The following is a 23,305-nucleotide window of genomic DNA, read 5'->3' on the forward strand; positions in this document are numbered from 1 at the left end:
CATTGTATTGCCTTTTCTTCCGGCAACGACACTTTCTAAACTCTTCTCTGAACGCTTTCCTGTATCTTGGAATTCTCCACGCGTAGACAAACGGATTTAAGCTGCAGTTCACCAAAAGAAACTTATTTGCTACATAAAGGAAAAAGCGAAAGCTCTCTCTTAATGCGAAGGACGGTTGAGCTACCAACATATTTTGAGCAATATACTGCGGAGCAAAAGTGACATAAAATAAAATCAGAACAATAAGAAATGCGGAAATCATTCTCCTTTCTCTTTCTCTGTGTACAACTGTCATTTGTTCATCACTTCTGCCAGATATGTTTCGTACTTGTTCGTTATGGCTTCGTAGGGCGTAGTACGTTCTCCAGTAAACTGCAGACAGAACTAAAATAGGAAGTGTGACGTGAAGATGGCAATACAAGAGAACAAAGACGTTCTGGGGCAAAACCATTGCTAAACTAGAAAACAGAAACGAATATATCCAGATGACAGCAATGAAAACTTTGATCTTCTTTGGAGTTACTCGCATTTTATAGCGAAGAGGGGATGATACCGCAAATAAACGATCAAACGCCATCACAGATATCGTACACGACGCTACAATATTTGTGACAACAGCAGCGAAGGTTATCACAAGTCGCGATCCCGACAGTTCTTCTCTTGTTCGGCCGAGAAATAAATTGATGTCATAATAAAGACTTCCACACCCTGTCACCAGCCCTGTTAAAAAATCGGACACACTCAAATTGACCACTAACAATGTAGCAGTCATTCTCCACAACTTCCTTCGATGAATCGTGTAAAGCAAAATAACGTTTGAGAACACGGCTGGTGTAGCCAAAAGAAAGCTCAGAATAATCTGCGATACCAGAAAGCCTCGAGGGATAATGTTCGAGGCTGCAGAACTCGAATTTGACATGGCTGTTGTTCAAGGAATAGTCAAAGTCCGTATCAAGCTCAGCTGTAAGCGCATGAATGTAGTCGTTGCCAGCCAATTTCTGTTCAACTCACTGGTATTTGATTCGGTACCAAAACGTGTCAGCCTGCGTGCCACTTTAAAATGCAAATATTGTCAACGGTGATATTAGCTTTCAGATTCTAAGGGCAGTGTACACGTCTGTCTCTTTTAACTGCTTTCTTTGCCAGTAGAGTGAAATAAATTCTTAATGACAATGAATTTGGAAATGACTCATTATTGATGACATCTTCCGGCTGTAACCCTAAACCCAAACGAGTGGACGTACACACGATCTAAAATCATCGTAAAGCTACTGATCACTCCTTACTGTGGCAGCTTAGGAGTGGCGTACCTCTTTCTAAATCTGCAAGTTGCACCCAACGAGCAAATTAAGCCAAAAGCCTTTGAGAGACGTTTCTAGGTTCCTTGTAATGTATAAAGACTGTCTAAAGAGATGTTTTTATCACCTAGAAGAATTTAATCTGTTTGGATATCTTAGCTGAAAATTGAAGTGTCCGAAAACTATAGAGAATGTCCTATGATCTCTTCATTTCAGAAATTTCTATTTGAACACTACCTTCTAAGAACTTCCAACCGAACCATTTGCTCATCCGAAACTACTAGAAAAGTGCCAAAAATTGCAAAAATACCCCTTCCGAAAACGAAAGCCTGAGGGACTACTTTTCCGTGGTTGCCAATCTTTTAGGTGATGTTTTAGTAAAGAAATCTGTAGCTATCTGGCAACGTAAAACAGTTTGACTCTCCCGAACACATATTTCACCGAAGATTATCGTTGGGTGCCCTTAAATCCGTCACGGTTAATCCAGGGACAGGTCGTATTTTTAGCTTAGAGGTCAAGAGAGGACAACAAAATTACAGCCAGGAAGATTTCCCCTAAATAGAGGCAATGCATGGCCCGGACAACAAACTGCAAATAAGCCGCAATATAAACAGAAATTGAAGATAAGTGAAACAAAACCCGCCGACATCACATGAATCCTCAAACAGTGTAATAAGCGTAACGTCACTGTAACGTAACATATCTTTTCCGCTTCATCGTCAGGAAATTAACTCTCACTTTCGTCACTAATGTATCGGTCAACAAAATTTATGTATAATCCGTTTAGATTAAAAGCGGGAAAAAGTCAACGACTTGCGTGAGTTTCACAAAGACATTTTTTTTTTCTTTTGGCATGGGCTACTGCCTGAGGTTTATGCTACAGTTTGCGAATAAAATCTCTTTTCTCAACTGCTTACAAAGGAGTTTAGTAATTTTTGAACAAACAGGCGGAAACACAGAGGACGTTGAAGACTTTCGCGAGACGTCACCCACTGTTATTGATCACGGTCCGGCCAACCAGAGGTTAATTGTCGGTAAAAACAGTTACTTCATTTGTCTCGTGTTTGTCAAATTCGAAAATAAAAAAAAAATTAGACGCCAATGCTTGTAAACAGTGCAGTGCCTTTTTGTTCAAGAAAGGTAAGATACGGCATTTGTTCGTGAATTACTTTGACAATCTCGCAACGTCCATTACGACAATTCTTGCATTTATGCCTTTCGCCTTTGTGAAAAAAAGACCCTCTTTCAAGGACTACTCATTTACTTTAATGCCTTGACTGACAGGTTATTTCCTGATAATGAAGGGTAGAAAGTATTGATTAACCGTAGTAAAAGACGATCGAAAATTAAAAATTATTTTAAAAAGGCGAAATTACAAATGTCACAAAAGAGGATTCTACTGAAAATCGGACCACTCCGGTAATCGAAAAACAATATAATAGAAAAGGCGTAAAGACGGATACAGCAGATACGAGTAATTACAATAAAACTGCCAAACGTATGAGAACATAGGGTTTCTACGTCAAATGCTCAATTGTTGGGATAAAATCTCGGTGGTATAATGAAGGTGACAAAGATACCAAATATTTTCTGTATATAGCGATACTGTAAACATTTAGCTACGATTACTCAATTGAGAACAAATGATCAAAAATATAGAGATCTTAAGCGACTGCAAACCTTTTATAAAGATCTTTAAGCTGGCGAAGAGGACATTGAGGTTTTTCCCTTCCCACCCGGCCCGGAAGATAAAACACAGAAGAACGAGCTTTTTGTGAAGGATTAATTAACGAAGAAGAGCTCTGAATAGTATGCCTTCAAGTAAGACGCCTGGAACAGATGGATTGCCATGCGAATTTTATAAAGTTTTTTGCAGTGATGTAAGACGAATTTTCATTAATTCTTTAAACTATTCTTACGAATCGGGAAGGCTCTCATTAGGGGAGTTTAAGCATTAGGAGTACCCAACGAACACTTTTTCTGAATTCATCTGTTATTGACTTACACGATATGTGGGCATCCATTAAGACATTTTTGGTTAATATTTAATTACCCTGGGAAATAAATATCCGCTCTTCAGAGACAGCTAGCAAGAGATTATTTTCCGAGGTCGCCAGCCAGCATCCATTATTTTGAGGCCTTTTCCTAGCCAGGAAGGTATACATTTCGCTGTGGGCGCCAGCCAGCGGCATTTATCATGTTAAAACCCTTCCCAGCCAGCGATAGTTATTGGAAATTTTCGTTTTGCCAGTAAATAATGCTCTAACCAAGGCAACAAGGGCACAATAATAAGACAGCGTGTTCATTTCTCGAAGCGGACGATCGTGTGATTTACTTGGAAAGAAAATGCATTATTATTGTGCTGTCATCGCACCATGAGTAACAGACACCAACGCAAGCTCATAAGAGGTCACATCCAGGTAGTCTGAAACCAAGGCAACAAGGGCACAATGATAAGACAGCGTGTTCATTTCTTGAAGCGGACGATCGTGTGATTTACTTGGAAAGAAAATGCAAGAAGAGTCTTTGTTTGATTGGGAATTTTTTTTCCTGACAATTTTGCTCCGCCGTAAATCTTATAGGAAACCGCCTTCCCCCGCAAGATTGGAATGAATCCCTCACAGTCTTCCCTGCTAGCAGAGGTCTCTCACGGCGAGGCAAAAATGAGAGGCGCCCGCCTCTTTGAAGGAGATCATTGCGTGACGAAATCTTGATTGAGGGAAGCCAGAAACTAAAAGGAAATTTTCTATCATTCCTCTGTCCAATTAATTACATGCTTGAGCTAAAAGAACTTTTCGCCAGTGGACAAAGTGAACAATGTCTTAGCCAGGAAAAGAATCTGAGCTTTATATAGCCAGCCAGGAAAAACGTTTTTCATGTCTCAGTGAGCCAGAAGCGGTTTTTGTCAAAGACCAGCCAGCTCACTCTTGAAATTTTTTTTCAGCCAGCCAGCTCGAAAACAGCCCCCAGAGCGGCTTTTTTGTGGAGCGGTTTCGTTGGATACTCCTGAAGCATGCACGTTTTTGAGTCGCAATCGGCAACCGGAAGTGGGCTGTTTTCCATTTTAACTTGTCTGTTCACTACCACCATTATATTGGTAAGTATCTTTCCTCCATAAGGAATTATTAGCATAAAAATCCGTGAGACACCACTGTCCTGGCACGCGAAATGTTCTCTTCCGGTTGCCGTCTGCGTCTCAAAAACGCACGTCGCTTTACTTTACTTTACTTTACTTTAGTACTTACTACGCTTATTTCAAACGACCAAACTGCCCGGCCAAACTGGCTTCTTAAAGGGCAGAGTTATAGGAGAAAATATTCGTACAATAGACAGTAGTCTGTTCCAGGCTCCCAGATAGTCGGGAAAATGAAAACAACTGCGTGGAAAAGCGAGTGGGGGCTTGAGCAACCACTAATTTTTCGTACCAACTTCTTTCGATTCCAAGACTCTGCGTCATATATGGGTTGAGTTTGTTGGTTCTTCACTTTGCACCGAGAGGTTTTTCTTCGGGTACTGCGGGTTTCCCCTCAAAAACCAAAATTTGAATTGATTTGCGTTAATTTGTTGATACCAACTTACAGTGTCCCTAATTAGTGCTCCGGTGCAAGCAGTTCCTTTCCTTTCCTTTCCATTCAGCAAAAGAACTTTCGAAATGTGAAGAAAAACGAGAAGTGATTTTTGATCGTAATAGCACTTGAAGCAAAAGCAACACACGCGTATCACGCGACGCTATTTAGGGCTCGCATTTGATTGGCTACCTGTGACTTTCTTTGATCATTGACCAATCAGAATGATTAACTTGTTACCTCGTTTTGAACTGAATTTCCTCTTTTCTGCACCGTTAAGTTTGGAGATCATCTCAGTTATGAACGCTACCTTAAGCAGTAACGAAAAGAAAGCCTGACAAACTCAGGCTTGAGAGGGATTCGAAGCCATGAACTGTGAGATATCGGTGCAGTGATCATCTACCAATTGAGCTATCAAGCAAACTGGAAGCTGGTCTTTTTCTTTGTGAGTACGTAACTGAACCCGCCGATGATATTACGAAAGGACAATGTATTAAAGACAAACATTTGAACTACGAAAATGAAACAAGTTGAATATGAATCCTGAACCCTGGTACCGTTCATAACTACGATCATCTCTAAACTTAACTTGTTTCATTTCCGCAGTTAAAATGTGTGTCTTTGATACATTGTTCTTTCGGAACAGGGTTACCTGAATACTGTATTTCTCTCAACCAATCATAACTGAGTAATTTTTTCATGTCTCACTATATCATGATTAGGGTTGTAACAAACCTTGTTTCCGCTCTCTGCTATTCGTCTCAGACATGACAACGACTTAGGGTTGAACTTGGGATTGGCTTTCATTTCAGTGTTAACTGGAGCTCCACACTCGTCCACTTCCGATGCGACTTCAAGCTTAGGTTGTCTTCCATGGTCGTCAGCTTCCAATATGTGATAGAAAAAGTCGTAGTTCATTGGGTCGTCAGGCACGCTACTGAAAGCTCGTTCCAGTTCACTATCATTTTCATCGTCGCCTTTTCTCTCTGGTAAATACGGCCACCGAGGATTTATATGCTTATCCAAAACTGCCAAAACTGTTTTCTGCAATAACGAATCAAAACCGACGTTTGATCAAGCTTTACAGTTGGTTTTCAAAAAATGACTTTAGCCTAAAAGTAATAACTGTTTACTTAGGAAGGTAACAGAGTTAAACTGCTCTCTATTTAATTAGTTTGGGCTAGCAACACGGCCGACATTTCTCTGCCTGCGAAGCTGGTGGGAGAAGGACACGTGCGCAAGTGTCCCCGAGTTGCATTCGCAGTTCGTAAAATCTCCAGAGGCTTTGGCGCCTTGTTGCTCGAGGCTTTGCCGCTCGCATAGCTCCCATGCGCATGCGCAAATTGATCCCGCCACAGGCTGTAAAAGGACCACAACGAAAGACAGTAACATTATAGAAAAGCAAGTGGGTAGGGTGGGGAAGAGTCGGAACAAGACCCAAAACAAGCTTAGCGGGAGGTGGTGGATTCGTAAAGCAAGCAGAACATCAACGCTGCGATACTCACTTCCGACAAACATTTCTGTTGTATATAATTGAAGTGCGAGTTATGGGTGAGTCCTTTCGAGGAAACACATGAGCCCAACAAAACTGACCCGTTCCCAACTGTTGTTAGCTAAGTTGGTAGAGCGTTGCACCCGCATCGCAGAGGTCATGGGTTTAAATCTAGTTGAAGCCACCTGAGTTTTTAGAACTGACAGTTGCTTAAATTGTCTAGCTAAGTGCAAGGACCACTTCTCACTTTTATTAGGGAGCTTAAGCAACGACGACGGCGACGGCAACGAGACAGTCATCTTAAAAATATATATTCACTTTGTTGTAATCACTTCGTGTCTATTTCAACCTTTTTAATAAGACAACGAGTGTGTTAGTTCCTCAAAAATGACACTGGTCGGAACGGCGTTTAATTTTGGGGAGAAAATGAAAATTTATCCTCAAGTGCTACAAGTTGCAAAATTGTTGAGACACTTTCATTAAAAAACACCTTTTCTCGCTTCCAATACCCCCCGTATCTAGAATTTAAACCTTAACCACCTCCATTCCCCTCTCCCCCTTTCAATGTTGACTGTTTAAGTTTGCAACAATTTTTTTGTCTTTTGTCTTGCTAGCAACACTGATAAAGGGGGGGGGGGGGGGGGGGCTGCCGTGTGGCAGATAATAGGTAAATTAATAACGCCCCAAGAAGGTGAAGTGTCTCCACTATTTTTGCAACTTGTTGTAGCGTTCTTCAGAAAGCCTCAAACTTGGCTATTTCACGTTGTTATTTTTCTGACGACGGCAAAGAAATGGACAAAAGTGAAAGTCGCCGTTGTCGTTGCTTAAGCTCCCTAATGTACATTCTGTAGTGATTCAACACCGCCTTAATTTCATCCTGGTTGTAAAAAAGACATTCATGCACTTGTCCATCCACCGATTCCTTTTCCTTTTAGCTTTTTTCGTTTTATGTTTATACGATTAGTCAAAATGATAATTATATTAATTAGTAATGGTATAATAGGACTGAGTGGAGTCCAATTCGGTCTGTAATTGTAACTATTACAAAATTCAGTCTAGATATGCAACCCAACAAAAAAATATTATATAAAACCAGAAACCCACAAGGGTTGAAACGTGTAACACGCGTTCACAGCTTCCGAATATTCAGTGCTAAGTACCATATTTGGAAACCCCTCGCTCCAGTTAATTTCGCGCGAGAACATTGGTGGTATTGCGTCACGGTGTTCTTGAGAACTGATTGGTTGAATGTAACGTTTCTCTCTTGTTGTTCCAAATATGGTACTTAGCAAATCGAATATTCAGAAGCTTGTTTCCCAGCAAACAAGGGGCCGTTACACGTTTCAACCCTTATGGGTTTCTGATATAACCCCCGAACACTGGCAAGCAAATGATTTCATTATTTTAAAGCTATTGATCTTTGGAAGTCTACCCCACAATACCTTACAACTGTCTAATGTTATAAATTAGTCCATTTTGGAAAATCCCCAGTTTGGTAGGGTAGGTGGTTGTTGCTATGGTTATTGCATTACATTCTGTGATTGGTGAATTAAGCTGAGTGCACTTAATATGATTGGCTGATGTAACTATCCGAATAAAGGTGTCCGATTAAAAGCAACTGTCCGACTTCACTGTCCAATTACAACCCTACACAATAATTAGTGAAAAATAAAGCTGTTAATTGTAATGGTTATGATTAATCATCATAATTACAATTTCCGAGAAAAGAAGAAGAGCAAAGTGATGAAAGAAGGGAAAATTTGGATTAAATGACTCTCAAAGGAGGCATACAGTGTAAATTGTTTAAAGTTGCTCTGAAAGAAAGAAAGCCCCAACTTAGGAGTCTACAATGTTTCTATGGTGATTGAAACCAAGGTTGTGATTGGTTGATTTAAACTACAACTTTGAACGTGTATGGTTTATTGAACTGTCCGATAACGAACTGTCCATTAACAACTTGGAAAAGTGAATTAGTGGAAAATAGGAGTCTTTTTAACCCAATCACAATCGAGGAAATTGTAATTTTAACAATTATCATGATAATAATATTAGTACAACAATAATAATCATGTTGCTTTCTCACGCTGCGTTGTTTGACCATCATGTGGTATGCTTCAAGTTATACATAATTTCCACAGTGAAGATAGCACATGCTAAACAGACATCTAAACAAGCCTCTGCACCATCCCTGCCCTCCTTCTTCTAGAACAACGAGACTAAACGTCCCAAAACGACGTAGTAATTTCAACGAAGAGAATTGTGATTGAAATGTAGTACAGTTTTCATTGATCAATACCTTCATGTTGGGTTCATTTGTTTCTTCATCTCGATAGCTGATGTAATCTCCAAAATAAAACTTCGTAGGAGTCTGCTCATCATCCTCCTTGCAAAGAAACAGCTTTTGGATTCTGTCAAAAATAGTTTATTAATTCCTAATAAAAACATAGCCACTGTTCGAGCACCAGCAGCACCGTTCAGGATTTTGATAATAGTGACTTGATGCTGCAAGCCAACACAAAATATCAAAATGGGATAACAAAAACTCACCTATCATGTCGCATCTGGGATATCAAATAAGCTGCGGTATCATCATTGTATTTCTTCAAGGCTAACTCAACTGGCAAATAACTGGGTTTATCCTCATGTTCTGTGCTGTATAAGTACATCAGACCTGGATAACGTTCCACCAAGGCTTTTGACACATGTAAGAAGTTTTGTCCAGCGGCAAGATGCAGCAATGTTGGGCAAGTGGCATCATCCTTGGAATCCACTTGAAAATACTTGTAATCTTCTTTGGTGTCTCTCTTGAGAACGATTTCTGTAAGTCGACTAATCTAGATGTCAATAATAATAGCAAAATTCACATAGGTAATTAAGATAATGTAACTATGCACAAGATCTGCCAACTGAGAAAAATGCAAATGAACCCTGGCATTAGATCAAATGATTAGACAGTGTAGGTTTTTTGTGAAAACGCAGAACTGGAAAACCTGGGGAAACTCAACTCAACTGGCAATAATATTGTGAGGTGTAGTTATGGAGTTCGAAGCCAGGTAGTCTCATCACGTTTCCAGGTGAGTAAGAACAATGTGCGAACCAGCAAGACATTATGCGAGTCAACATGCAAGTCACACAGTTATTGGAAGCTAACGGTTTTAAAATGGGTGCTTAGACTTAAATACTGTTTTTCAGCGCTATTTGAAATGGGTTCTTAGACTTAAATGAGAGACTCAAATGGCTTGCAATTGACACGTTGGCTCGCAGATTGTCCAGCCCCTTGCCAGGTGCGCATCCTTACAAAAGCCCTGCATAAAAAAAATAATTGTTACCAACTTGAAGACTAAAATTATTTGCAAAAGCGAAACTTGTATATATTCCAGGTGTGAATAGGGAGATGTACACTTACAACCGACTGGGTGGCTCAGTTGTCCAGCATTGGATTACCACGCTAAAGATTGCAGATTTAAACACAGGCGTGATCTGGGTCTTAAAATTTTTGAGGAGAAATCGCTGCCAAGTGCAACTTCTTTCACAAATGCACAGAATTTCAATGTATGCTCAGATAACGACTTCATACTGTGGGCCCTATCTTTAGTTGGAACAAGTGTTAATAAACCCTAAGGGAGGTTAAGGAATCCATGCCACACACCTTCCTCAGCATCTTGAGTCTTACTGTTACAGTAGTTGAATATCAATTTAGTTCAGTTTATTTTGGTTTCTTATTTCGTTACTCAAGTCACAATCAATTTCTGGATACGCCCTGTCTTTGTGTGTGATTTGCATTGTTTGGTAAACAGTATTTGATTTGCATTGTGATACAGTAACACCCTTTGAACTTGTTCCGTTGATTCGAGTGCATAGGAGGATCGTCGTTTGACGTTAAGTCCCGCTTAATCTATGGAATAAAACCTTTAATTCACCTGGTTTATCGTGGCTTATTAGTATCTTATTATTATCCTGGTACAGTACTTGGACCATGGAACATTTGATTGTTTATTTTGATCTTTAAACACTGCGAACTAAATTGCGATCACCAGGAGCTACATGCCGTCTGGCTTCTTCTTAACATCAGAATGTGGTTTACCATGTATGAATTAATGGGGACATAGTTTTTCAGTGAGTGATTAACCCATTGACTCCCAGGATTTCCCCATTGACGAGCAAAATCGTCTGGCGTAAGACAGCGTAAAATACTAAGTCTGGCTGGTTTCGGCCGGTTTGGACATCAAAAGGTTAAGATGAGCGCAAAGAAACATTCAAAGGGATTTAGCAAGTGGTAGAACATGGTACTTGTCATAATCACATTAGATCATCTTGAACAGTAAGTAAATCTATTGTTAAGGACAGCATGCTTTAGACACAAACAAAATTAAACTACTGTTAAAATGATATTGTCATTTGGAAGTAATCTAAAAATGAGGATCTCCCAGGGGTTGGGGGAGGGGGGGGGGGCCGCGCCCCCAAGGAAACATGGGTAATTTGAACGGCGGAAAAGGGGAATAAAGACAGAATATCTTAGGGAACAAGGAAACATAAACCAATTTTAGGGATCAAAAAGCAGAGAACAAGATTGGAAGTAATTTCAGGAATAAGGGAACACAAGCAAATTTTTAAAGGAAACAACACAGCCGACCCAAACATAATTTGAATGCTCAGTCAACGTAATGGTTTGTAGGGTTTATATGGGAAAAATGAAATGCAGAAAAAACAACAGCTAATCCTAGTTTATCCTTCATTAAAAGAAGACAAGGCTGGAAACTCTGAACCTCTAAAGCCACTGTCTTCTTTTGATGAAGGATAGGAGCAAATTTCAAAACTTGCCCAGAACGCCTCAAATCAACACAAGGACACAAGATGGAGTAAGAGTGAGTTTATTTCTTGTATTTTCCTCGCTATAAACTAGGATTAGCCGATTTTTTTTCTGCATTTCGTGTTTCCCATATAAACCCTACAAACCGTTACGCTCACTGAGCATTCAAATGATGTGTTTGGGTCGCCTGTGGATACAAGGGAACAAAGACACCCCCCTCCCTCCCCCCCCCTTCCTGGGAGGCCCTCAAAAATGATCTATAAAACATATAAGTACTACCGGTATTCATTTCAGTTTGTGACAAGCACAATAATAATTAAGCAAAGGAAATCATTACCAGATATTCTAAGCTTGGTAACACTTCTGGTTTTTCTTTGTATTTCTGTGGCCATTGATGAATTATTACAAGAAGAACATTCTTTCCATATTTTTCCATCAAGCAATCTGCACGCACTTCATCCATGGCTCTGCTCCAGGGTAACTTCTCACTTTTGACTTTGTTTTGAACCTAAGGACAAAATAATTCAAGCAACAATGTTGTCATATTGAAAGGGTCTGTTATTACAGAGGCCACACGAACGTTGATATGGAAATAAAAAGTTTCTGCATAGGACCCTGGGGAACCCACAGGTAACCCACGGGAATGGTGGTGAATTTGTTGCAAAACTTCGCACCAGAGCCCAGGGGATTTGCCTTTCTAGAGGAACCTCCCCAGGAACCTGGGAGGTGCGGTGGTTAGATAGCGGTGGTTAGAGTGCTCAACTCCAGGTCACGTGGTCCGGGTTCGGGTCCTGGCCAGGAACATTGTGTTGTGTTCTTGGGCAACACACTTTACTCTCACAGTGCCTCTCTCCACCCAGGTGTATAAATGGGTACCGGCAAATTTAATGCTGGGGGCAACCCTGCGATACACTAGCCTCCAATCCAGGGGGGAGTTGAAATACTCCTAGTCACTTCATGCTACAGAAACCGGAGATAAGCGCCAGCCTGATGGGCCTTCTGGCTGGTAGGGATTTGCAAAATACTCTAGCACCATGATGGTCAGTGGTAATACATTGCAATGTCAAGAAAGGCACCTTGCTTTGTTCCCATGAATGTTGATGTCTAATATAATTAAGCCATCCTTGTCCCAGGGAAATGCTGGAGAGAAAAAAATATTTACCACAAATCCAGGATGGAACCTTTTTTCAATTTCGTGCTTCTACAACTGCTTTGAAACTGGGGAATAGGTGATAATGTATCACACAATTGCTAGGTTCCAACCCTTTGATGCATATTTTTCCACCGTTTTTTAACTTTTCGTTTAAATATTTCTAGTGTCTGGAGTGTAGTACTTCAAAAAAATTTAAACCAGAGGTTAAAATTAAACCACAACATATCCACACATTTTAGCAGGCCTTTGATTTTTGGCCGATCCAGTTGGGTCCTGGTAACTAACGACGTCAAAGAACTCAAGAATGTAATTCCATTCTGAATCGTCAGAACATTCATGGCATCTGATGGGTTACTGTCATCCAACATTTCTATGAAGACTTAACAAAAAGCTCTAAATTTTCAACAAGACTTCTATTTTACACTTTGGCACAATTCTTTCAAAAGAGATGTGATCCAGTTACTTCTTTGATGACATTAGCTACCATGGCCCAACTGGATCAGCCACATTTTTTGCGTATAAATCAAACGCCCACTAAAACACGTGGATACACTATGAGGGGAATTTACTGCACTCCAGACACTAGATGTTTAAACGAAAACTTAAAAAGACGGGGGAAAAATAAGCGTTATAGGGACTTTAAGCTCTGTTTCAGGGACTTAAAAAACATTTGTCAGAGATGTGTTGACAAATGCCCCAAGGTCCCCGGGTGTTGGGTTCCCGGGTGTTGACCCCCCGGGATGGCCAATGATACCCACATTATGGTGTACCTTCCTAGTGTATTGTTACGTCCACTTAAGCAGAAACAGCCGTAAGTCAAAAAGGGACTTTGCCAAGTGCTGGCACTTGTAGATTTAGACTGGTAAGAGTTTATGTTTATCTACACTCTGTTGTAAAGAGATATGAGTCGCTGGTTTCTTCGGCCATACTGCCTGACTCTGACGCCCATGTTTCCTAGCAGTGGTATCAGGTGTGTATATTGGAACTGCGCGATGATTGAATACGACCCGCCATCTCCGCGAACTCATAACAACGACATTGAATATATAATTGTGTATGAGTAATGGCGTAAGAATCTGCAGGGAAAATATTCTGAATGGGTGATGAAAGCTCAAATTTTCTTTCATTCATATTGATCGATAACAGATCGAAGATTTGCAAATTAAAATGGCGCATACAGTTCATGAAACCAGATGAAACTAAAATCGTTCATAACAGCAATACATGGAGAGAATTGGGATAGCTTGGACATCTTTGGTGTGATCTATATTAAAGAGAATCTCAGGAAAAATAAATAATAAACAAACTCCAGCTGACAATATTTAACCTTACTTTAAGCAATTTGCACTCACTTTCAGCCAGAAGTCCTTGTTAAACTTCACTTCAATATCATCGTCAGCTCGATCTGTAGAATCACTTGGAGACCTTCGATTTTCCATTTCCTTCTCTTCTACAGGAATTACTAGGTATTCGTCTCTTTTTTTGGCCATTGCTTATGCTTTTTTTCGGCAAAACGATTAGAGATGAACGCCCACGAACTCCGAAAATATTGGTCACACTGTCGCCTTGCTACCACAGGCAGCCCTGGCTCGGAGGGTAAAAATTATAAGGATTTGTATGGGAATACACCCAAAAGTTCTCGGTAAAAAATCCGTACTTTATTGTCCTGGTGACTTTCTAGCTTCTCTGTGTTTATTTGCCTGGTTCAACGCGATTTAAGCGACTCTTCAGCTTCGTGGGTTGTCACTCTGGATTCCGATACAAATCATTATAATTTTTAACCCTCCAATCCTGGGTAGCCTGTGTCGCTACTCGAGCCCTTACAGCGGAAGTAACCCATCCGGGAAGCATTTTATTTTGTCTTCCCAGCTTTATATCCTTTGTACACTTTAGTCATAAGAACCTAAAGGACTTATTACTGAGAAGATTACGAGGTCTATCGAATTTGCGTATAAGGTGCCATAATAAAATAATATTTAATATTTCTTAGGCGGAAATTAACATGTGAATATGATTAAAAAATAAGGACTGATTTAAGTGCTGTGGTCGAATTACAAAGAGCATTTCATAGTAAAAAGGGTACTGAAAGTATTGTTTCATACATCCTTAATTTTTTTTATCTATTTATTTATTGAATCATTTAACTTAAGACATTTAAATTCTAATTGTAGTCCCCAGCACAGTGGTTTTATGTCAGGCGATATGGGACAATATTGTTTAAGTTTCATGTTTATGCCAATTAACGATGTATATGGAGGTATACCTTGATGAGTACGACCTATCATATATATATCAAGAGAAAAAATATATACGGCTATTGTGTCTACTGTCTCAATGGTCAGCGGAGTGAAGGTGATAAAAAAAAAAACCAAAATGGCGGCAGATGTGGATCGAGGCATTTTTCTTCTCTTCGTCGTTAATCTCAAAGAAATCTGCACTGTGAGATTCTGAATGTTTTGGAGTGCTTTGAGGGCCCATTCTATGATTACGCTTACGTCATTAGATCTGTGATTCTGTAGCTAGCGAACAACAGAACGCGAGAGAAGATTTACATGATTCAGCTGTTGGATTTTCTGCGCGCGTGATGAGGTGAACACTCACTGTTTAACGATTGAAATGATGTAAGCTTATGAAGGGAATCATAGATTGAACTGCGGATATGAAATCAAGTGAAAATAAATTTAAGACACACGAACCAACTTTTTAAAGACATGTTTCGATATTACTCGTGCCATCATCAGTTTAATTCAATCTACAAACCTCTCTCTCTCTCATATACGTTACGATAGGAGAACGTTAAATTTAAAGTTTTTAACAAGGACGGTTATATTTTGAAAAGATGATACAAAGTTGCATAACATAACATGTGTGCGTGTACGCAAAAAACAAAAATCATTACTATGATATAACTGCACGTTTCGCTATGGCTTTATAAGGGTGATGTTACACGAGCCGATTTTTAACGCCGATTTTTAATTTAAACATGCAATATAGATAGCTTCTTTCTTTTTAAGACTATAAGCGGCTCTAGTTGGGTCTATGATCGTGAAAGAACTAGGAGTGCACTTTTTACAATCAGGTGAGGCAAATAGGTGTTTTTGTACATGAGAATTTGTGTCAGTCAACAGATGTTGGATGACCCTAGTTGGAGTATCAAGTATTTATGAGTCAATGAGTGATGAGTCGATGAGTTAGTGCAGTTACCCTAACCCATAAAATGAAAGCTAAAATTTCAAAGAGTGCTTAGGCCTATCACTGAGACGAGGGCTTAGGCTTAATCAATAAATTATTGCTATATTGACTGTGAGTCTCATTGACTCATGACTCATTGCCTCATTGACTCATTGACTCATAAATCATGGGACTTCCCCTAGTTGAAAAATGGCGTGACGTCTCACCAATGTATCGGGAGTTACTTCCCGCACATTAATAAACAACTAGGGATTTTAAATCATCTGGTATGGGATCTTTGAAGCTGAAAAAATTCTTCTCTTTTAAAACACCTTAAAACACGTTACCTTGTTGTTGAAAATAGGTAGCAATTGCTTAGACTTAAAGAGACACTTCATGTCGGATGTCAAATTGGGCGTCCATCTAATTAGGTGCATTTTTGGACATAAGTGGGTCGACGAGGTTTTTAAGACTGAAGAATTATGACATTTGATCCATATACCATACAAACAAAATAAAGAGTACAAAAAGGGTTTTGTGAACTCTCCTTTTACCAGGTTAGGAGATCTGTTGTTAGTTCGACACCGTCACAAATTCCAGATGTCAGAAAAAGCGGAGCACCACTAAAACAAATAACTAGAACATTGATAACGCCGCGTGAACGAATACTTAAAAAAGCTTTCAATGCAGTTTTCTTACCTATAAGCATGCGTGGCTCAAAGCGGTCTCTTGCTACAGTCATGCAAATAGATTAACAAACACCACTATTTTCGCAAAACCATTTTCCTATGTTTCCTTATTGTCAAGGTTCTTCAGTATAATCCAGATGATAGCTCTGCTCCACGGATAGCCGCCACTAGTGTATCAAGCCCATCTCCTTCCAACTCATTTGGTCGTTCTAGCTTCTCGGGGTCGTTTACACCAAGGCAGTAAGCTTCAGGCCAGTCTGTAGGGACATTACTTCCAAAACAGACCGGGAAAATCTTGCAACTTAATTTTCCGTTCTCGTCAACAAATACCTCTCGAGAAAGACCATCCCCGCCCAAACACAACAGCACAACGCAATTAGGATTCGCCAACCATTGAAGAATTCGATTCTTGATGTTTTGCATGTCGTTTGCCGATAAATCCACAACGTTTACATTTTCTATTGCCACACAACCGGCGGGCTTTGCCTGGTTTAGAGCCATGCAGAGAAATCTGACGATATTGCTTGCATTCTCCCATGAAATCTTGTATAAGAGTAGAACGCTTTTCGTGTTATCCAGTGTTTTTCCTTGCGATCTGGTAACATGATGAACAACAGGTTTGTTCTTTTCTTTAGACGCTTTTGCCTTCGTAGATTCGTTCCCCATGTCCTGAAACTGAAATGATTGAGAATGATGACTGTTATTTCATTTTCTGCCGACGAAAAAAGCGAATACCATCTGGAGGTGATTTAAAATTAAAAATCTTACGTTTTAACTTTCTAACTTTAAAGGTGCCATTCAAGATATTTTAACTGATGGGAGAAAGTGATTTATTAATGAGGATTTCATATCTACCAGCCACGTGAAATAACAAAAAAATACAATTAGCATATTCAAAAAATTATGGTAAATTGGCGTGTTTCTCTTCCTCTACGAAAAAAACACTGGAGTCACGAAGCGCTCAAAAGTGGAAAGTCACCTAAACACGTTTAAAGACTATTTTAAGACTCTTAAAATAAACGTTACTATCTCGAGTTTTCTTTGTGGTTCTTTAAAATCAACTCTAACAGCTGCCGTCAAATTCCTTTTATTATTAAAAATTTGAATGAAAGCCGATCTGTCGAAAAAATCTTTATCGTAAAAAATTTTCAACAGGATTTTTTATGCAAGCATGTATTTCTCAGTGTCAAGATACGGTATGATGGCCTTGTAGGATCCAGATCACATTGAGAGTGAAAAAAAACATGCTTAAAATGAAAAAAAAAAAAAAAAATGATGGGTAAAAAATATGATTGTTGGCTTGAACAGCTGTTGTGCCATAGATCGAGATATCAGACAGATCTGCTATGCTGTCGAGATATATAAGACCCGAGCATTTTTGCTACCTCTGAAATTTTTTTTTTCCGTTAGCTACGAAATTTTAAGCTAGTATAAACACAAGTTGCCTCATTAAAACGCCTTTATTTTTGTTATACTGAACTATTTCAAAATGATATCGAATTGAGAAATTCCCTGAGGAATCGCCCTTAAGCTGTTCAGTAAAGAATGAAATTTATCCTCAAGTTAGTTCATATTCTTTATGAAACTTTATAAACGTTTTAAGTGACAAACGTTGCTTGGTTTAAATGTTAAAAATGGTCAAACATAAAAATTAAGTAACAAAGGAAAACAAAAGAAAAACATAGAAAATTGAGAAAATTTTTTTTCTCATTATTATAGAGAACCAGTTCAGGGACTTCATAAAAAAAGGGCACGTTTATCACCAGAGCGAACGTAGACCGCGGGTCGAAGAAAGAAAGCGATTAGTCATCCCGAGGGACAAGTTGATGCATCCTCGCGATGCGCAGAGCCAGCGTGAAGAGATCGTAATTTAACAAGACGCTCTTTAAGCGTTTACTCGGAATACCATGTTGCGCGGAAGGGTTAGAAGCAAACTAGAAGGATAGGCTCTTTGCATGACCGTGTCACGTGACCTTATCGATCACAAAAAAATGGTCGTGGTACAAAATAGATGCCAGAGATGGAAAGAGCGTGATGAAATTAGTAAGAATGTCAATTTTGAGTCCACTGACATTTAGGTGAGAGATTTCACAGTGAATTTAATGCCTGAAAAATTAACTGAGATTTATCCAGAAAACAGCTGCCGGATGGCAAGCTTTGCCCCATCCAGCACAGAATTCTTTTACATTTTTCTAACTTTCCAACCGCTCTAAAATCATGCACTTAAACGTCAGTGGCCTCAAAATTGACACTCTCACTAAATTTATCTCCCTTTTTCCATTTCTGGCATCTATTTTGTACCACGACCACTTTTTATGATTGGCAAAGTCACGTGACACGGTCATGTAAAGGGCTATTGAATAGACTCAGGGCTGATTTACACGGTACGATTTTTGTCGCATGCGACAAGCGCACGATAGGCCTACGACATGACTTACGATTGTGGCAACGTTAAAACATATCTTAAAATGCTACGACATTTTTTTCTGACGTACACAACAATCGTAAGTCAGGTCCTGGATCTGTCGTAGTAAGCCGTTGTCGCATGCGACAAAAATCGTACCCTGTAAATCGGCCCTTAAAGCGATGCTTTCTTTTGATATTCAAATTTGTGTGTGGTCCTGTTTTGCTTCTTTCAGATACAGTGAGGGAGAGAAAAGGAACTCGAAACAGATTGGCCTTCTTGCCTTTCGATTGTTTGATGGCGTGGAAATGATTTGTGAATCGTGATTAAAAGATTACAACCGCATTAAACGTTGTATATGTTTCATATTTAAGTTTATGGAAAAAAGTAGTAATCAATAAATATATAAAAGAAGCATAACGCTTTTGTTTTCTTGTAAGACGTTGTCGTAATTGCGTGTGATTATCCATCACTTATAAAATAACACATTTATACGCTGGTTGCAGCTCGTGGGGACTGAATAAAAAGTTTCAATTCAACTTAACTTATATTAACTACGAGGATGCAGAAGATCAATTGCCATGAAAAAAACAGGGGCACCCAACGACCAATTTGTTGTAAAATGTATTATTATACCCCAGTTAATGAAAATAAGTGTTATTAAGGCATTTTCAGGTGTTTTTCAGTGTTGCTGGGAAAAAATTATCTGTTCCTTTTACCCAGCAAGACACACAAGAAATTTCCCAGCCAGCTAGATAAAAATGATTGGTTTCCCAGCCAGCTGATCAAATTAATTTACAGCCAGGATTTCCGCACGCTTTCAAATCCCTCGATCCAAAACGACCGAACAAAAGGGACAAAACCGGGACAAAACAGGTTTTTTCCGCAAGCGCAATTACTCTGACCAGCCGTCGTATGTTTGTAACTATTCTCTGGGAGAGGGAAGGGGTTCTTTTCTTTTATTTTTTATTTTTTTTTTTAGTCGTCCTCATTCTTCAGAGTTTCTACAGCCAGCTCGGGTTGAAATGCTAGAAAAAGTCAGTAATTCCCAGGCAAAACCTCTATCAATAACAAAATTTCCCAGCCAGCTCATCGAAAAACCTGTATTTTTGCCAGCCAGCAAGACTCCTCTGGGGAACAGATAATGTGAGGAACAGATTCGTTGGGTGCCCCTGAAAAAACGCGTTGGAGTATAGTTGAATCGGGATTCGAGCACCGAGTATCCGCCCGAAGCTCTTGGATGAAGAGTCTTGGGGTAATTCTCAGCACTGAAGTCATTTCTTCTTTATGTGTGTTTCTTGCACTGAAAAAACAGCACTGAAAGGTAGAAGGGATTTTAAAATGGAAGCTAATCGTGCTACTTACAGTCTCAATAGAGATACCACTCTCCATTACGTCACGTAAGTAGAACATTAGCCGAACACTCCTTCTTACCTTGAGGGCGAATATGTTTGCAACAGACCATGAACAAGAAAGGCAAAAATAATCAAAGTTGATTTCGTATGACGGTTATTTATTGGTCCAGTAAGTTAAGACAAGAATTCAACAATTGTAAATTGATGTGAAAAGCGATCCCGGCAAGGTATAACAGGACTCTGCGTGTCGCAGTGTTAGCATCAGTCATAAGACCAATATCCTTTCCAATGATTGTGTGTAGTTTAAAGTTATTTATCGATCAACTTGCTAGAATTTAAAACACTTCCCTTGCTCTACTTCTTACCCACTGCAATGCACTTTTCTGTTCCGTCGAAAAAATGTGCGAAAAGTCAAGAATTGTCCGTTTAAAAGTTGGTAAGGCACGCGCAAAGCACGGTAAGAGGCACAGTTGTAAATAATTATTCATTAAGGAGCTTCTGAACTGTTCTCACCTTAAATTTCACTCCAAACACTCTCCTACACGAGACTTCGGTCCTTCTAAGAGTTAGATTCCTTGGGCGCAGAGTTGAAAATAATACTAACTTAAGGAAAAGGAATGTTCCTTAAAATCTCTGAGGAGTAGTATTCTTTTCAGAATGAACTGAAGTAATCTCAAACTTGCGTGTGATGTCATTACTTAAGGAACATGAGCCCGCACTTCTCAGACAGCTTTCAGCGTTACGGAAGAAAGCCGATAAGTGACTGTTTTTGGCTTTCACTGAATCTTGTGCAATGTTAGATTCCTACTTTAAAGTACTTGGAAATTATTCAAAGGGACTAAACTGACATGAAAAGCTTTTTAAATTATGAGATATTCATTGATTTTGTTGTCATGAATGCTATATAAGGAAATAAATATTTTCCACCAATTATTATGGGCGTGGTCCTTGGACGTATAAATATTGCCAGTATATAACTAAATCTAAATGTTGAGACTGTCTTACAATATATTTTTTTATGCGTTGGAAAAACACTTTCTTTTCTTCAAGTACAGTTTTGAAAAATAAAAAGACCAGCCTCCACTTGTTTAGGCTTGTTCTGAATGATCTTAAAACAAACTCTATTCCAGGTTTCCTCTTCTTCTCGACCTTTGAAACCTGCTCGTCTGCTCGTCTGGAGACCGCGATTCTTTAGGTCAGCGTGTGTTAGTGTTCAAACGACTGATCGACGACGCCTGAACAAACATTGACACAAACGGACTCATTTCACGAGAGATCAACCAAAGAAGACGGTCAACATGCGACAATCACACGTCACAGTTTTCTCAGCCAATAGCATCCGGCATGGCTTACCTGACCGCCAGCCAGTAACATTTAATTTCTGCTCACTAATCAGCTCAAACATCTGATTATTCACACTATCCACTAACGACAATATAACTTAACTTGACCGCTTAAAGATGATTTTCGCTCAAGTTATCAAACAGCAAGTCACCAACCACAGGTTGATCGAAGCACTAGATAAAGCTATTTGGGATGTCACACAACGGTTGCTGTGCGTGACGGCTGCCAAGAAGGGCAATCAATCCCGAGTTCAAACTATTTTCAACTTTATTAAGGTTCGATACTTGAGGTGAAGAAATTACTGAGTGAGAAGCCTTGTGACTAAAGACATCTATGTACCAGTCAATTCCAAGTGCGCCCATCCCTTCCCCCGGGGTATACTCCGGATATTTGACAAGAGGATAGCTCCGCATAGTGAGAATTTGGCACGAAACGAACCCCGTACGGGCGAGGAAAGCACTAGATAACATCGACCTAAACCTGGTGAGCCATCGATATGTCAGCGGAATATTGAAAGATGATCACTTCGTTTTCGCTCGCTCCTCGCTCTCTCGCTTCTGATCGATCGCAGCGAGGATTATTTCAGTCATAAAACGGTCAATAGACCTTTCCGGTTTATTTTACTAACAAGCTGTTCAACACGTAATGGATTTTAGCAGTATTTTATTACGGAATATTTTCAGTTTCCCAACTTGCAGCTAACAAATTTCCGGCGCTCTTCCCACTGTCGGAACGGGTATAACGGGTATAACGGGTATAAAGAAAATTAAAGAAAAAAAAAAGAGAGTTAATTATTAACAGTTCCACTTTGTGAGCGGCATATATGGCTCACCAGGTTTAGGTCGATGCTATCTAGTGCTTTCCGTACGGACGAGCATTTGACTATCGACAAAAACGTTGGTCAGCGGTCGCTACCTCGAGATTTTTTTAACGGATGGTGGGGTATTTGACACTTTGTGTGGCCCTAACCCAACCTCTTAGAGAGGAAGGCCCTAGCCGGTAGGGCATTTGACGGTGTAGACTGTCAACATAAAGGGGCAGTCGACCATTTTTTTGGTAAAAGTCAAATGCCCGGGGGTTTGCCCGAGGGAGGATGAGCGCTTTGAGAATTGATCAAGAGAAAATGAGGGGACAGAGAGGGAGGCTCCCGGTCCAGCCATTTGGATATGTCATGTCCACGAAAGTTATTTTTAGACGAGCAGAAGTCTTCCGAGACGTCCACATGCAGGCCAACCTCGGTCCGATGTTTGAAAGAAAATAAATATTCATCATCCTTCCACGTGCGCCGTCATTTTCTCTTTTCACTAAGAACCTGAGAGCGAGGCAAGACTGCATGCGGACGTCTCGGAAGACAGACTTCCGCTAAAACAAAGACTTCCGCTAGTCTAAAAATAACTTTCGTGGACATAACATATCCCGGCCAACGCCCTGAGCCTCCCTCTCTGTCCCCTCATTTTCTCTTGAGAATTGATACATTAGCTTTAAAAATTAGCTAAGACTGCATTAGAAATATTGAGCCACAAGTGGGTTTCGCACCCACAGAACCTAAATATCTACGTCTTAAATATATATACCAACCTCTCTAGAGGTCCCAAAAATAGTGCATTGAAGGTTTCTTTTGTCTTCTTCTTCCTTGTTGACCTCGCCTCTTCCTGTGCCTGTGGAAGATTCTGAAGGAAATGAACAAAGATTGAAATTTGATCAAAAATGACCTTCTTGTCAAAAAATGGTCAAACAAAAACGTTTTTTTAGAGGTTTACAGAGAGAACTTACTTTACTTAAACTCATTCGATGTCTCAGTTCAAGTCGTATTGCCAGGAGCTAATGTGCTACAGGTAGTATTAGCATGACACGCTTTTGATTCAGTTCTCAGGCTACATCCGTTCTAGCCAAGTTAAACTCGCTTTTTACACCGGGGTTAACCCTTTGTACTAAAAAGAAATCTATGAGAGGGGAATTATCCTGAAAACCCGAAGTTACCTGCAGTTATACTTGCATACAAGCGGCTTATTTGACCACCTCC

At 39.7% G+C, this 23,305-nt stretch overlaps 2 protein-coding genes and 1 long non-coding RNA gene across 3 annotated transcripts in view; all 3 read right to left on the minus strand.

Annotated features, from left to right (window-relative positions):
* LOC138022867 (adenosine receptor A1-like) overlaps nt 1-1,080 on the minus strand; it is a 1,979-nt gene extending 899 nt beyond the window's left edge. The window contains exon 1 of the mRNA XM_068869853.1: nt 1-1,080. This exon is cut by the window's left edge and continues 899 nt beyond it. Within this exon, the coding sequence (XP_068725954.1) occupies nt 1-919 (919 nt within the window). The 5' untranslated portion in view covers nt 920-1,080.
* Nucleotides 1-13,954, minus strand: part of LOC138022866 (transient receptor potential cation channel subfamily A member 1-like) — a 27,839-nt gene extending 13,885 nt beyond the window's left edge. The window contains exons 1-5 of the mRNA XM_068869852.1: nt 13,672-13,954; nt 11,504-11,674; nt 8,904-9,190; nt 8,653-8,764; nt 5,600-5,908 (exon numbers count right to left, since the gene is read on the minus strand). Of these exons, the coding sequence (XP_068725953.1) occupies nt 5,600-5,908; nt 8,653-8,764; nt 8,904-9,190; nt 11,504-11,674; nt 13,672-13,809 (1,017 nt within the window). The 5' untranslated portion in view covers nt 13,810-13,954. The remainder of the gene's footprint in view (nt 1-5,599; nt 5,909-8,652; nt 8,765-8,903; nt 9,191-11,503; nt 11,675-13,671) is intronic.
* A 2,069-nt stretch (nt 13,955-16,023) lies between these two features.
* LOC138022868 (uncharacterized) lies at nt 16,024-20,621 on the minus strand. The gene is made up of 2 exons (XR_011126655.1): nt 20,452-20,621; nt 16,024-16,854 (listed from the first exon to the last, which is right to left on the minus strand). It is a non-coding gene; the product is annotated as an uncharacterized lncRNA (long non-coding RNA).
* Nucleotides 20,622-23,305: the final 2,684 nt, after the last annotated feature.

Source organism: Montipora capricornis, chromosome 11 (genome assembly GCF_036669925.1).
Source record: "Montipora capricornis isolate CH-2021 chromosome 11, ASM3666992v2, whole genome shotgun sequence".
In the NCBI taxonomy this organism is placed as follows: Eukaryota; Metazoa; Cnidaria; class Anthozoa; order Scleractinia; family Acroporidae; genus Montipora; species Montipora capricornis.